The 16,031-nt window shown below is 37.4% G+C and overlaps 1 protein-coding gene and 1 long non-coding RNA gene across 14 annotated transcripts in view; both read left to right on the forward strand.

Moving 5' to 3' along the window:
• The window catches only part of ncam1b (neural cell adhesion molecule 1b), a 110,596-nt gene that overhangs the window by 64,745 nt on the left and 29,820 nt on the right, over nucleotides 1-16,031 (forward strand). For 7 of the 13 annotated variants that reach the window (XM_032590459.1, XM_032590465.1, XM_032590466.1 and 4 more), the window contains exons 7-10: nucleotides 361-521; nucleotides 2,586-2,728; nucleotides 4,900-4,923; nucleotides 12,967-12,996. In XM_032590459.1, coding sequence (XP_032446350.1) covers nucleotides 361-521; nucleotides 2,586-2,728; nucleotides 4,900-4,923; nucleotides 12,967-12,996 — 358 coding nt within the window. The remainder of the gene's footprint in view (nucleotides 1-360; nucleotides 522-2,585; nucleotides 2,729-4,899; nucleotides 4,924-12,966; nucleotides 12,997-16,031) is intronic. The other 6 variants (XM_032590470.1, XM_032590460.1, XM_032590471.1 and 3 more) reach the window with 2 other exon arrangements.
• Nucleotides 4,930-8,254, forward strand: LOC116737374 (uncharacterized). The gene is made up of 2 exons (XR_004342791.1): nucleotides 4,930-7,037; nucleotides 7,069-8,254. It is a non-coding gene; the product is annotated as an uncharacterized LOC116737374 (long non-coding RNA).

A 16,031-nucleotide genomic window follows, 5' to 3' on the forward strand; every position in this document is an offset into this window, starting at 1 on the left:
TGTCGACTTCGTTTAGCTGCTAATTTACCAACAGTTCTCATTAGTAAATACAGCAAAGCTGAAATATGACTTGGATCCAGTGAAGAACCGACAATAAATTGGGATCAAAGTGTCAAACAGCTTGCAGAAGAAAAATGTGCTGCTGCACAAAAAGAACACATTCTGTGTCAGATGTTCAGCTTTCACATCTTCTCTCTTCATCGCCGCTTTTGTACTTTATCTCCTGACCTTCCCTCACTTTGTTCCCAGGTGGGTTTAAGAACTACTACATGCTTTCGACAGAGCACCGCAAAGAGGTCAGAGGAGTGGTGTTGGGATTGACCGGCGTCAGTGTTTTAACACTTTGTGCGTTATCAACAGGAACGGAGTAGAACTCAGAGACGAGGAGAAGTACGGCTTCAATGAAGATGGCTCCGAAATGACTATAATGGATGTAACCAAGCTGGACGAAGGAGAGTACACGTGCGTCGCCAAGAACAAGGCCGGGGAGAGCGAGAAGGAACTCAGTCTGAGAGTGTTTGGTAAGACAGATTGTTTTCTAGAAAGTACGTGGACTAGTGACATGATGAAAGGTTCCAAGTGAGTGGGAATTTTAAATTATATACATATATAACCCACATATGAGCATGTACGTGTGGGGAGGAAGAACAATAGTATGGTTTATGTCTGTTTTAAGCCAGAAAAGAATAAGGTGTTGTTTTTGTGTGGGTTGTAGGAGGGATAAAGCCGAAGGAATTAGAGAGCAAGTCGAATGCGCTCGGTCGGAGTCTTGGAATGCGTTCGGTTTTTGTTTATTTATGCCCATTAGCTTGTTCCTGTCTGTATTTTGTCCTGTCACAACTGGATTTTCAATTCTCGTCAGTTAAAATTTAGAGTGGGCTGGCTGCTGCAATTTATTTTCCCTAAACAGAAGACTTGGCGTCTGTAATTTCTTCAGAGCAAACAATTATCTCAAAATGATTCAAGACAGCAGTCAAATCACTGTTTGCCTCATTATTTCAAAGATTTTTCTCTCTCGCTCTCTTTGAAAGCAATGGTTGCTTTCCATCAGTGCGTGCAAAGCTGCAATCAAACGCTTCTTTGTGAGCATCCATGTTGTTTTTAAGTACAAATCACAAATGTGGATTTACAGAGTCCTTGGTTCACTTTTAACTCAACAGGAGTCCTTTATTATTCAATGAAAACTTTTACAGTGTTTGATTTGATAATAATCCTTCATAAAATGTGGAGCCGTTATATAATACAGACCATTATAATCCGTCTCAAATATAAGCATGCATTACTGTACTTTCTCGACCTTTCTACCTTTTCAACATTATGTCAAGTTAAAACTAAAAACTTCAATTTATAAGATTTCATATAACAGACCGATGCAAAGCATTGTACAGTTGGGAACTTGTATTCAGCCCCTTTTTACTTTGTTATTCTTTAATAAAATCCAGTGGAATCAGCTGCCTTCATATGTCATCTAAAGACAAGAGCAATAATGGAAAGGTTTAGATCAAAGCATGACCGTCCTTGTCTGTTACTAGACTTTAAAATGATTTTTCCACAAATGCATTCAATCTAGTCTGACTGACGTTTTTTTTTTTTTGAGAACGGGCAAGCAAGTATAAAACTGCTTTGGAGTTGTTTTTGGAGACAACTCCAAAGACTGTACTTGCAGCAACAGCTGTTATTACAGCAAATGCACACAGTACGTTTCAGTTTTTTCATTTCTTAAAACTTTAATCACTTATTAATTTTATTTCCCTATGGTTCACCTACACCACTTTGTGTTGACCAATCATAAAATCCCACTGAAAGACAATGAAGTTTGTAATGTGACAAAGTGAAAAAGCATATGCAAAGTTTAAGCCTCTGTTTCTGAAAACACAATTACTATATTTGAAACACTTAAAAAAGGATGTTCTAAAAACATTTACCGTAACAGAAAATTAAAAACTTTATCTAAGGATCTCTGTTTTTCTGTTTGTTTGTTTTTTGGCCATCATGAATAAGTTTACTAGAGGCCTGGATTTGTTGTGAGTTTTATTGATGTGTTTAGAAGTAAGATAGTACATTGAATAGTTAGAGCCAGACATTATAATTAGCTGTATTCAGAATTCCAAACCAATAGCAAATGCAGAAAACCTTACCTTGCTTTGAAAGACTTGGTATTATTGTAATAAGACAGTATTTAAAATTGGAAATAAAACACTTTGAGCTCCGACAGTCCCTGAATAAATACAATTAGAACTGAAGTAGCTCTCGGTTTGCATTATTTAACCATGATTCATTCATTTTTTTTTATTGTCTGTTCTCTTAAGCAAAAGATTAAATGCTTTACTTAGAAGGATAATCCCATTTCCACTATTAAATGCAGTAGTTAGGGTTTGTGCTGTATTTTCAAGGGCACTGTACATTTAAATTCAGACATTTATTCCACTGCTGCGCATGGACAATATCCAACTTATTTTGTTTCAATTTTTTAAAAATCGTTACATTTTTCAGCTCCTTTTTAATTTCTGCTCCCTACTATCAAGTGTTATTTATTTATGCTGCAACCCACCCAGCTAAAATATGCGGATGTCATTTATCTCCAGTTAAACCGAAGATCACATACATAGTGAACCGGACCGCTTCAGAGACGGAAGAGCAGGTAACTGTGACTTGTGAAGCATCTGGAGATCCGACTCCAACCATCAGCTGGAGCTACGGTGAGCAAGTCTTCACCGAAGGAGACCAGGTAAAGTCAGATTTGATTTCACTTAAATCCACTATCATTTTAATAAGTGAGCCAATAATAAAACATGGGGAAATAAAACATTTAGTCTATCTAGTCTAGTCTGTTTTGAATGTTTTAGCTTTGTGCTCGTGAAGGTACATGCTGTGTTTTCCAGTGTGAACAGAATTATGAAAAATGCATATTTACCTTCTTTAGCATACTTTATTTTTGATGGATTACGTAGAATTGGAACATTGAGCGGTAACCACCAGGGAGAAACGCAAACCTGTAGGCAACAGGTGTTTTCAGAAGAAGAATTGAGTACCTTTAACCTACTTTCAAATGATGTATTGATTTGGTGCAGATCTGGGACTTGGAAATTCATTACCGGGTGCTTTCACTAGGTTTACATCTTGTTCACTGGGTTTTTAAATCTTAAATCAGTAGCTAGTTTTGAATGGCCCAGTGCATCGTTTGGTGAAACTCAGTGCCTTTATAATCTGGCAAAAAGTATTCATACCTCTTGAAAAATTTTTTTTTGCATCACAAACTTTAATCTTTATAATTCACACTTTATTTGATGTGATGGACCAACACAAAGCGGTGCATACTTGTGATATAGAAACAGTATTTTGGAATTTTACAAATAAGAATCTGTTGCTTTTGTATTTATCTGTCTTTTCTAAATAATTCCATCTCGGTATAAATCCAGCTGTTACATGGCCATCTCAGAGGTTTGTTGGAGAACAATAGTGGACAAGAAGCATCATGAAGACCGAGCAGAGGTGCAGACAGGTCAGGGAGAAAGTTGTGGAGAAATTTACAGCAGGGTTATTTTGTAAATTAATAGCCTTAGCTTTGAAGGTTGCACAAAGCTCTGTTCAGTCATTTCTCTGATTATGGGAAGAGTTTGGCTCAAACCTATCAAGACATGGCCATCCACCTATACTTACTGGCAGGGGAAGGAGAATTTTAATTGGAGAAGCTGTGAAGAGCTTGTAAATAACTCTGTAGAAATCACCAGCTAAGGTGGGAGAATCTGTTGACAAGCACTCGGCAAATCTGGCCAAATCTGTGCAACAGAGCTGTAAAGTTAGTCATTGCTGAAAGAAAGTCATGAAAAAGTCCTATTTGGAGTTGGCCACAAGACGGCATAACTTCATCGGGAAGCTTTACTTTAGCAGGGTCAGAAAGGTTAGTCAGAGTTGATGGTGAGATAGGTGGAGCTAAATACAGGCCAGATCTGGAATAAAACCTATAAGAGGCTAAAAAAAACTTGAAATGGGGCAGAGGTGCATTATCATCCAATAGGAAAAACCCTAACCATGCAGCCGGAGCTGCAATGGAAAAGTTCAGATAAAAACATTGTGTTGTTACAAGACTCTGCATGCCATCTAATTAAACTTGAGATCTATTTAAGATCCATAAAAAGTTATAGTCTTGACATGCAAAGCTGTTCAAGACATTCTCCATAAGACTTGCAGCAAAATGAAGTTCCAGGAGGTAATGACTTAGGTGAATTGATTGCAAACACACTTTTGACAACAGTGTTATTTTCCCAATAGTGTCATAACTGTGCACTGCTTTGTAATTCAACCAGAGTATGAATACTTCTGCAAGCCTCTTTACATTTGAGACAAATGTCCCCCAGTTGCAGGGAAAACAATCTGCTGAACTCTATTATACCAATCCCCAAAGTAAGCATGTCAATTAACACGATTGAAATTAGTTTCTTATTTGCTACAATGAGCACTTGACTAGGCATATGTGTGTTTTGTACTTTCAATCACTATTGCCATTTTGTGCTCATGTCAGTGATTGAAATACTTTTCAATTACGGAGCTACGGTATCGCCTGACATTCTGCCGCCATATTTCAGACTCGTTTACGAGAGTCAGCTTCTTAATCTTTCATCACATCCTGAATCTCCTGAATGTTTTCATCTGTAATATTTTTCACATTATTACATGGCTAAACCATCAAAAGCAGCGAATACCCCCACGGGGTATTCTCATACATCTATTGTCCACATGGCTTGCTTCTTTCAAAGGTGTTTGGTGACTCACTGCAGTCGAGAAATAAAGAAATAAATAAATGGGAAAAAAGGGGGTAATATGCTCTAGAGATATGCTTCAGTTCATAGAGTAACTTTGGAGCCGGTCCATTACATACGCTACATTTTCTCCCTACAGGCACATCTAAACAGGATCTATCAGGTATGAAATCCGCGTAGCACAGAAATGTCCCGGAGTAGTGTGTAAAAATATGTCTTCAGCGACAACAAAAACTCTACTGAAACCCAATCGACCTTCTTTGTTTCAAAAAAACTCCCCAGTTGCTTCTTGAAAATTTTCCCCTCCACCTCAAAAACCTCCCCACAGGGAATGATCTCATCAGGGTTCATGAAATTGATTTGACTGCTGCATGTTTTTCTAAATGTGGCCTGAAAACTTCACTGATCTTGTGATAGAAAGCACAGAGAGCTCGTTTCACAAGATCAAATGAAAATTTGTCGAAGAATATACTAAAAAAAAAAAAGAAAAAGAAGGGAAGACATCATTTCTGTGTTGCTTTCTTTTTGCTTGATCATTTTCAAACTTTCCATCACAGCATGAGGTTGCCTGGTCTCAAGCCGAGCTCGGTCTGTGTCGTTTTTCATAACAATGTAGATTGTCTTAACACAGATGTCGGCATCGCTTGAAAATCCTGATTTAAAGACGCTCCAATTAAAGTCTGTCTTTTAAAATATCAGCTCTTTACCCAATGCAAACGTACTTTAAAAAATATTGGTTCTTAATCATGAAATCTGGTTGCTTTCAAAAACCGGCAGATTTGCATTATACCGTCCACACAAATGCAGCCACCTGTCAAGCCTGTTGGATATTTAAAAATACATACTTTGATCGGAGCCTTGCTCGGAAAGTGCAAAACACACTTCCACCATATGACGCACACCACGACGCCCCTACACACCCCGCGCACATGGACGTGCCGCTGAGTAACGGCTCATACCTCGGTCTTGTTCTCCCCACAGTCAGGCTCCCAGGAGGAGCATGTGTGGAGAACGCATCTCCCAGCTGGTGCATGTCCACGTCCTCAGCTGTCGCTGCTAGTTTGGCTTAGCTTCCCATTGTCTCGCAGCGTTAACGGACGAGGAGAGACTCATTACGGGCCGCGAATAATTCAGAGCCCGTGTCACAAAAGCGATCGTTTCGGAAAGCCGTGCAGTCGCAGAGCTCTGCAAACCGTTTACTTTTTAAATGTACAACGAACGTCGCCCTGTCCGTTTTGCATTTTGCGTCCGCCCGCGTCGGGCTTTCACATGACACATCAGCTGACAGCCAGCTGCATGGTGGTGGCAGTGTGATTTGTGCTGTAGACTAGAGTACAGTATGCTTGGGTATCTGTGGCATCTCTTCACAGCTGTCTTTAAAAAAAATAAATGATTAGCAGCCTTATTGAATCGCCTCTCTGTAGGTCTGATAAAACAAACTGTTCCTGTGGCGGGCTTTTGGCTGTACGAGGAAACGGCTGCTAATTGTTTCGCTGTCCTGTTCAGTTTGTCCGTCCGATGTGTCTGTCTGTAATGACCATACAACAGCTGCATTTCATCTGGGATCAGTGCGACAAATGTTCCAAATGCTATTTGGGGCGAGCATGATGAAGTGACAGGAAGCATGTTTTCATTACCATAGTCGAGGTGAGATTTTTCATTTTGGTCAGAGAACCAGCAAAATCCTGCGCTGTGTTTTCAGATGTGTGATGCTGATTGATAACCTGAATTAATTAGCAGTTAATCTGAAAGTGTCTTTAGTTCTTTGGCGCACTCTCTCTCTCTCTCTAACTGGTCAGATTCTGTCATTTCTGGTTGAAGAGTTGAACATCATTAGCATTCTGATCTAGCAGTACTGCTTGTTGGAGAATATATTTTACGTAGATATCTTGGTTAGTGAGCAGTTTTAGACTTTTTTTTACTGTTCCAATGTCTGAAAACTCGTGATTTCACAAAAACCTGACTGAGTCCAATCTTTTCTACTGTAGATGTTGCACTTTTTTCTTGTTTGGTGGACACTTAGCAACTACTCTGTGTAAAAGTAGGAATGTGCCACTTTGATATTCTCACAGTACGATACCTTTGTGTAAAAAAAACAATAGCGCAAGTCACAGTATTGAGCAATAATGTCACCTCAAAGCTGTTTTTAATGTCTGACAATGTTGTACTCTTCTCAGGTTTGAATACAACATATGGGTACATCTGCAAAAATCAGAAAACATATTAAAAAGTTCCTTCATCTCGTGTATTGGCAATGCTCAGAACTAAGTATTTTAAGTGTTTTCTTCTCTTAATTTTAAATAATTAGGTCTCAGCTACTAATAAAACTGAGTTTTATCACAGAAGTCTGTGGTGAAGACTACTGACAAAACAGTTGTCTGGACATTTTCAGGGAGTTCAAGCCACTAAACAAGCTAGCTGTTCAGTGTTTGGTCTCCTGAGCGTATTAATGGAAAGTTGCAAGTAGAAACTCATTTGAATTTGGAAAAAGTTGCACAAACAGCAGGGATAATCGCATGCTTAGGGGGCTGTGAAGCAAATCACATTTAATAGTTAAGGCCAGGTTTCATGGTTTTATTGTTATGCACTTTAATCTCCTTATTTCAATGTTTTAAAGTGCTTTTTATGAATCAAATGATAAGATTAATAAACTCTGGCAATATATCACTTTCTGCAATGAATAAGTTTCACTTTCTGAAGTACTAAAATAAAATAACTATGATAATATTCTAGTTCATTGAGATGCGCCTGTGGACCATAATTATACTTTTGCTTTGGCAGATTTAGATTTAAAGTATTATCTTTCAAATTTTCCAAGAAGTTTTCAACGTTTTGATGAAACTCAGCAATAATAAGGATTTGATTTCTGTAATTCCGAAGACCATATTTTAATTGACTTTTGCAGAGGCTCGAAATAACTTTTCATGCTGTTTTTTGATCAAATGTGATTAAAACGGCAACACGTTGCATTGTTTTATTGCAATTTCAACAGAATCCTCTCTCCTTTTCTTACCAGAAACAAAACGTCTTGGTTGAATGCCAAGGATTTATAACTAAATCTGCCAAAGTCATGAATCATTTTGGGCTTAACTGCACCTAAAACCCGTGTTGACACAGTTTGCTTTATTAATAACTAATTCCATAAACAAAATAACTCATTTATTGCATATTTAGTGGAAGACTACCTCACATTTGCCTCCCCTAGTGAATGCAAATCTAACATATAGTAAATGTGACACGTCTTCATTCGAGTCGCTTCCTTTTCTGCTTGGAATTCAAAGGTTAGCGTAAGAAACCAATGGTAACCCACTTGAGATGTAGGCGAAAAAAAAAGCATTGTCCCACAGCCATTTAAGAAGAAGCACAGTGTGAGAATTGAGGATTACTGTTCTGTTGACTGACTGAAAGAGGATAAAAGAACCATGTTAAAAAAAAACAAAAAAACAAACCATGTGGACTTGTGGGAGTTTACCAGCTTAGTTACATTTCAGAGTTCAATCAGAGCTTATCTGAGGATAGTTTTGCTTTTGTTTATGCTGCTATCAAAGTTAAGTGGTAATATATTTATTAAAAACAATTTAAAAAAAAAAAACTTTAATCAACTTCACATGTAGTATTTGGGTCTCCCGATCCTTTGAAAGCTGTTGCTGCAAGTCGTATTAGATAAGTGCGCCTGTTTAATAACTGAAAAATGTAAATGGAGTTTTTATTCACGCTTTGTACATTATCTACATAATGAATGTTTTGGCTTATTTGAATACATATTAAATATTTTTTCCTTGATGCTGTGTTTTCAAGCTGTAATTATCAGAAAGTATTCTGGGTCATAAAAGCAGAAAGATGCAGGGAAATTGCAATATTTATAAAACTTAAAAGCAAATAATAGATATCAGTGAGTGTGGTTAGCACCGCTTTGTCAGAAAATGTTTTTATATATATATATATATATATATACTGTACAGACCAAAGGTTTGGACACACCTTCTAATTCAATGGGTTTTCTTTATTTTCATGACTATTTATAAGGCAAGAAATCCCACTTATTAACCTGACAGGGCACACCTATGAAGTGAAAACCATTTCAGGTGACTACCTGTTGAAGCTCATCAAGAAAATGCAGAGTGTGTGCAAAGCAGTAATCACAGCAAAAGGTTGCTACTTTGGAGAAACTAGAATATAAGGGCTATTTTCAGTTGTTTTACACTTTTTTGTTTAGTGCATATTTCCACATGTGTTATTCATAGTTTTGATGCCTTCAGTGTGAATCTACAATGTCAATAGTCATGAAAATAAAGGAAACTCATTGAATTAAAAGGTGTGTCCAAACCTTTGGTCTGTACTGTATATACAGTATATATATATTTATTTATTTATTTTTTGCAAAATCAAGTTAAGCACTATGAATTAGTTCCTTGACTTTTCAATTGATTTTTTTTTTCTTTTTTGGATGCTAAAAAGACTAGTGAGGGGATTTTATCAGTGGTAAGATGTGTGAAGAAACTTGTATTTTACGTTTGAGTGTTTCCAGCTGAAACAGAGGGCTGAGCTGTTCCGGCTCCTCGTTATTAACATGCCAGGTCAGGCGTGATGAGATGTGATGTAAAGGTGGCTGCAGCTCATTTTGTCCTGAAACAATAGAAATGTTCCAAGGCTCAGCATATATAAATGGTTCAGGACAATGACAGAAAGCTTAATCAGATATTTTAGTTTAAAAAAATAAAACAACAACACAGTCAAGGTTCTGTTAACGTGTCTAAATTATTTGCTCTAGTCGCCGTTTTCTTTTTTCCCGCTGACACTACAGTTTGAGTCAGAACAGAAGGAGGATTATTGTCTGTGGAAGGGAGTAACAATGGGCTGGAGAAGAAAAAAATATATAAAATCCCTGATAACTCTCCTGGGTGCCAGCAGCACATTGTTCTTGGTGTTTCCTCCTTGAAGTGATTGCTGTAGGTGTCCTCTCCTCGTCCTTTTTTTGTCTCAGATAAGCACCCGTCACCGATACGACGGCGGCTGCTCGTCAGCTCGCTTACCGCTTACGCCGACGAAGAGGCGACGTTCCACGCCGTCGAGTCGCTCGTTTTAATTGGGCGACCGCTCTTTGGCGGCGCTCGGCTACTACGCGGTCAAAACGGCACACTTAATAACAAACGGTCAGCTTTGCATAAAACTCTGCTCATAAGTATTTACTGTCTTTATCTTGGCACTGAGAAAAGGGTGCCGATTGTCAAGGATATTAAAGGAATTAGCTAATGTAAAGCCGGTCGACTTGAAACACGCCGTAAGTCGTTTAAAAGCCTTCTGCCGAGGCACTAACGATGATGCAGAAGTGCTTTTAGATGTGAATATTGATGGTTTGATTCACTGTTTTGCCCCATTATTACTCCAGTAGATTGCTTCCATTTCCTCTTGCATTTTCTCGCCACTGCATCTGATGAAATAGCTGTTTATCACTCTGCTTGTTGCATCTAAATAATGTATTTTTTTGTGTGTGTGTGTGTGTGTTCCTGCTTTGTAGGGCATCACATCTCATTGACATGCTTAACATTTTCTCGTCAGCATCACCACAGAGCATGCTGTCCGCAAAGGTTTCCGTCTCGTGGAGTTCTTCCAGTGTTGTGATTTTAATTGGATGTAGCATGTTGTCTACACTGGTTCGAAAAGTCTGTGCTGTTTTTGAGACTTTATCCGCCGAGATGTTATATAGCTCTGTAATTTATTGGATGTATGTTAGAGAAGTGCGGAGATGCTGACAATCATGGAATTTTTGCATTCCAAAAAATTGGAAATTTGAAAACAAAAACGTGCAATTGTTCACACGGCTGTAAAAAATGAACTTGGTTGTACATGTGACTAAATTACCTTTTTTGTTAGAAGCACTAGTGCTAAACATTTCATGTCTCTTCCCATGAAAAAAGATGGCTGTTTATCTCTGTACAACAAGCAGAAAGGACAAACTCCAGTTAAATCTCCCACCTGTCGACTCCACCAGCAGCTAACGCTAAGTCAGTTACCTTTCAGACAGATGCTTACAGTTTTCAGAATGGTCTGGTTTGATAGTTTAACACGTTGCCACTTTGTCAATTTCTTTGAACTAATAGGATTGCAGCAAAATTCTGTCAAAATGTTAATACCCCCTCTTTTCTGGCTGAAGTGACTCGAGGCCGTGTATGTTCTTTCAAAAGCAACATCTCTTCTTCTTCCTTCAGAGGAAGGGTCTAAGAAATGTCTTCCAGACAAATAGCTCTCAGAATCTTGCTAAAAATGATCAGTCTCAATACCGGGTGTTTTACATATTCTTACTGCAGACTGGTGGTTTTCATATTTGTTCATTTGTCAAACAGAAGTATTTAAGTTTGTTAATTGTAATATTTGCCGTTTCAAACGACACGCTTTGTGCATCATAAGAAATTCAATCAGCTGTGAAAAGTTACTCATTAGCCCCATTTTAACATAAATGTACTTCGATTTTATTTCATGAGATAAAAACAAAATTTAATAATTAGACATACAGTAGGGGTGGGCGACATAGACTTAAAGTTTTATCACAATGTTCAGCGTTTTGTGTTACTATAGTGACAATAAGAACTATTTCTTCGTTCTTTTTTTAAGGTAGTTCTGTAGCTCCCTAAAAAGCACAAACACAAATACCGCTGTTGAAAACATTCTCATTTCTAATATGATTCTTCAGAACACCAGTCACATGAAAAACTGTGATTTGTATCACTAGGCTACCTACATTAAGTGCCTTTAATTATATTTTCACATTTATTGTCATTCTTGTTGAACAAACAGTAGAGAAAATAGTAAAACCAACAATCCAGACAACATAGACTTTAAGTGTAATGAATTGGAATTTATTGTGACAACGATAAATCAAAATTCTTATTTATCCCAATAAATGATAAACGATACGATAAATGCCCACCACTAACATACAAAATCAAAGTAGTTTTGAACATGTGTCATGTTATACCCATTGGCTTTTTATAGGGCAACACAAGTGTATGTGGTCAATTAGTTGGGCTGTCGGCAGTCCGCCTTATCTCTTAATTTCAATAGTGATGGACAGCGTTGTTAGTTTTCACTCAATTTTCTCAAACTCATAAAAGGAGGGGGACATTTTTATTTTTTTTTCAACCAGCTGACCGTCAGTGCACAGCAACAGATGGGGCAGGGGCGCCACGACCCTTCTTCCCACACAGCTGGAGAAAACAACGGTCTGGCATTGCCTTGAAAGCTCTAGAAATTATAGGAACAGCTTTACAGATAATGTTGGAGCTTTATAGCTGTTGAAAATATGTAAAATCCGTGCCAGATCTCAAAACAAATGAGCTTTTTGAACAATTGCATTTAATTTCCCTAAGACGTGAGCACGCCATCTAAGCGGTGGTTCTTCAAAGTCGAAGAAAAACCTCTAAAGCAGCGTGGGTTATATTTCATTTTTAATTGTATCATTTACAAACAAAAAGAAAATATTTTGTTTTGCGGCTTAAATACGTGACAAAGGGAGCTGTCATCCTTTTTGTTTTTTGGAGAACAAAGCTTGTTACCAGGGGAGAAAAATGCTACTTGCAGAACTCTTGCAGGCACAGATTTATTTTCTGGAAGACCTTCCAATGAAATTGCCTTTTTTTTTTTTTTTCAATCCTTCATCGCTTATTGAAAAGCCCAAAAGTGTTGTTCGGTGACTTCAATGACGAGCTTGCTAACCTGTGTGCCTTGGTGCAGAGAAGAGGCTTTTAACAAATAAAGACAGCAGGACTGGACTAAAATGGATTGCGAGTCGATAATTGCTGTATCTCCTTTACCAAAGAAGACTGTCCTATCTCTGTTGTTGCCTTGTATTGAATCACATCCTCCTAATAAATCAAGGTCCCTCTTATCTGGGGAAAAAAAAAGGCCTTTCATGATTCCAATAGACCTACCTTGTTTTGGTGTGCAAAGGTCATAAAATTCACTAAATTCTCCAGTTAGAAAATTTCTCACCGTGAAAGAAAAAAGAACAACAACAACAACAAAAAAAAGACAGCAGCTGCAGGCTTTAACGAAATCAGATATTCAGAGCAGGCACTTTGAATGCAAGGTAAATAATCGGGACATTTAATACTTGTATGCAATGTGCTGCATCCCATTCTTGAGAGGATGAGCATTACCTTCTAAGAATTGCTTTGCCTTCTGTCTGTTGTTTCTCTGTCCTCTGCAGGCATCATGGACTCGGCCTGAGCAGCACAAGGTATTCTAAATGCATGGCTTTTTCCTCCACCCATCCATCATTCACGTCACGGAAGTCTAATTCAATTCCGAATGGATGCAGATCAAAATTCTTGATCAAATAAGGGTCAACGAGAGTATAAAACGCTGAGAGTGATGCAGTAGAGAAAGTAGTGCTGGTGGAATTCTGTCCGTTTTGGCTTCACTTCTACCAGTTCGACCGCAGCATTTTTATCACAATCGTTGCTTTGGAAAAGTATTTATACACCTTCAATTCGCTCACGTTTTGAGTTAAAATCACAAACTTTTGTGTATTTTATGCAGACTTAATGTAATAAGCTTACACAGTGTAGGAAATAACTGGGATGCAATAGGAAAAATGTGTTGTTTTTTTTATATATATTGCTTAATGCCAAAAGAATTTAAGCAATATAAAGTTTTTTTTTATATTACTTAAAGATTGTGTTTAACAAAATATAATCCCTACCATGAAACATATTGGTGGCAGTATCATGCTGTGGAGGTTGTGTTTTTTTCCCCGACAATGAACTTGTTTGGACTTAATGTAACGACGGCTAAAGCTAAAGCTAGCAACTGGAGTGTTATCGCAGATATTTGTTAAAAATGTTAAATAAAATTGAAATACAGTTATAAAATATTTGAACATTTTCCTATTATGACAATTTTGTGCTTCCTGAGATCTATCACATAAAATTACAGTAAAATGTAATTAGCTTAGTGGTTTTAACATTACAAAATGTGTGAAAGTTAAAGGGATGTGAATACTTTTGCGAGGCACCTTACATGGTGGTTATTTCTGTTTAAACCTGTGACTTTTTCTTCTCAAACACGAATCCTCAACATAGTTTTGTTCAGATATATCTGATGAACCAAATTTTTTTTGCTAATTTTTTTTTTTTTAATGTCAGAAATGGCATAATGGCAGACATTCATGATCCAGGGGTAACCTCTCTTCCACATATTTTGCTTTTCATGCAACCGCTCCAAATGTACATCTTCCAAAATTACTGCCATCCTCATGTAGTATGTAGATCAGACTTTTTTGGGTTGAAAATGTTGAAATGAACAAAGGACCGCCAGTCAATAAAATTAAAATATTGTCTGAAGAAAAGAGCAGCCCTCTGACGCTTGCTTCTCCATCAAATATGTGTTCTCCATATGTGTGAAAATTAGTGAGAAAATCTCCGTCATTTCTGTGCCATCCGCAGCGCTGAGTGAAATGATCAGAACTGCTTCAGATTCGTCTTCTCTTTTCGCTAAGTGCGTCACTGATCCCCTGCTTTATGTGCAATGCTGAGTATTAAAGTTACCACAGTTATTTATAATTTTACTTTGACATCAGTGCTGTACTTTCAGATCATTTTGGGTCCTGAAATAGGATCGCTATTTTTACCTCCACAGATGTTTCAAATGAAGAGAACTTAGTATAGTCTTGGAAATCAAATATGTGTTAATGCTCAGGGTTTGCAAATAATGTCTATTTTGTCAGGTCAAATGTTAATATTGAATGTAATTTGACAGGTTCAACTTTTAGATATTTACAGTAGCTGCTCACCTCTGATGAGGGAGGGGGTTGCATCCCTCTTCAGGTGTGTGTGAGCAGCGGTTGCCAACAGTGTCAGAACACGTTTGCATCACCGATAGAAAGTTGTGCAAAAAGTGACTCAAATTTTTATTTTTTCCCCAATGCAAAAATGAATGACTCATCCTGGCCATCTGGATCCGTAATTAAGCGGTTATTCTAAAACAATAAAACAGGAAACTCTAAAAACCTGAAAAAATTCACCCCAGTTACATAAGACTAAGAAAACCGATCTCTTTCAGAAACAAATACATATGCCCGACGAATTACACCAGGTTCATTCATATAGAGACATACATTTGTCCATATTAAACATATTTTAGTGAAATCTAAAAAAAAAAGACATCCTGGTGGCCTTTTTGCAGCACATGTAGTTTCCAGTCATGAGCTCTCTAGATTTCATTAATGGATGAGGCAATAATAATTTTCACTTTCCGACATAATGATATGCTTTTTTAGTTCACCTGCGCTCTGAGTTGATCAGTGTGTGTCTCTCTGCAAGACATCCAATTACAAATCACACGGGAGGGAAGGCTTGGAAGCACTGGGAGAATACTGAGTGTGTTCGTTTAATAAGCCGTGCAGGTGGAAGGTACATTTGTATGCCAGCCTACTTTATATTTGATGAGACATGAGTTTAACTTGTCCTGTATGTAGTGTCAATTTTATGCTCCGAGGTTCCTCAATGTCGCTCTTTGGTTTGAGAAGGAAACTTATTACTTGTCACACTCTGCTGTCAGTTTGGCTTTATTAGTAAAGGATGCTGAAGTCTGTTTTTTCTCCTCCATCTGATTTAGATTAATCTTTTTAAAAAGCTTCTGCTTTTTGTATAACATCTCAAGAAAGTTATATGAAAAGTTAATTTATCCCAGTTGTTAAAAATCAAGCAGTGGAACGTGCACAGTAAAGATTTATTACACACGGTGATGTATTTTATTATTACTGTTAATCTTGATTAATATGGCTTACAGCTCATAAAAAACAAAAATTCTGGGTTTTTAAAAAAAATTAAATTAGATTAGAATATTGTGTAATTAATTAGTCTTAATTAAATGATTTTTCTTGCGAATATCCCAGAGACTCACAGTGGGCAAAACATCCAAAGAGCAAGACATTTTGAAAAAAGATGCAGATTCCAATTAAACAAATATTAATGGAAAATATTATGTACAATGCAAAGTGTTTCTTATATGATTGATGGCTTTTTTGCTTTAAAGTATTATGTATTTTCCAGGCACATTCTGCCACTTTATAGCACAACCAAGCAGATATATACAGTATGTGTCAAATACAGCTAAAAAATGTCACGTTGTACAAGGTTTTCCCCCAGAAAACTTGCTAAGCCCGGTGGTTGGGCAATAGGGCAGTCATTCGGCCAGCGGCCCATCATGTTTTTGAGTTAAAAAATGTTTAAAGTTGATAGAAAATTTGAAAATATCACTTGATAATTATGT

The sequence above is a fragment of the Xiphophorus hellerii genome, chromosome 18, assembly GCF_003331165.1.
Source record: "Xiphophorus hellerii strain 12219 chromosome 18, Xiphophorus_hellerii-4.1, whole genome shotgun sequence".
NCBI classification, from domain to species: domain Eukaryota; kingdom Metazoa; phylum Chordata; class Actinopteri; order Cyprinodontiformes; family Poeciliidae; genus Xiphophorus; species Xiphophorus hellerii.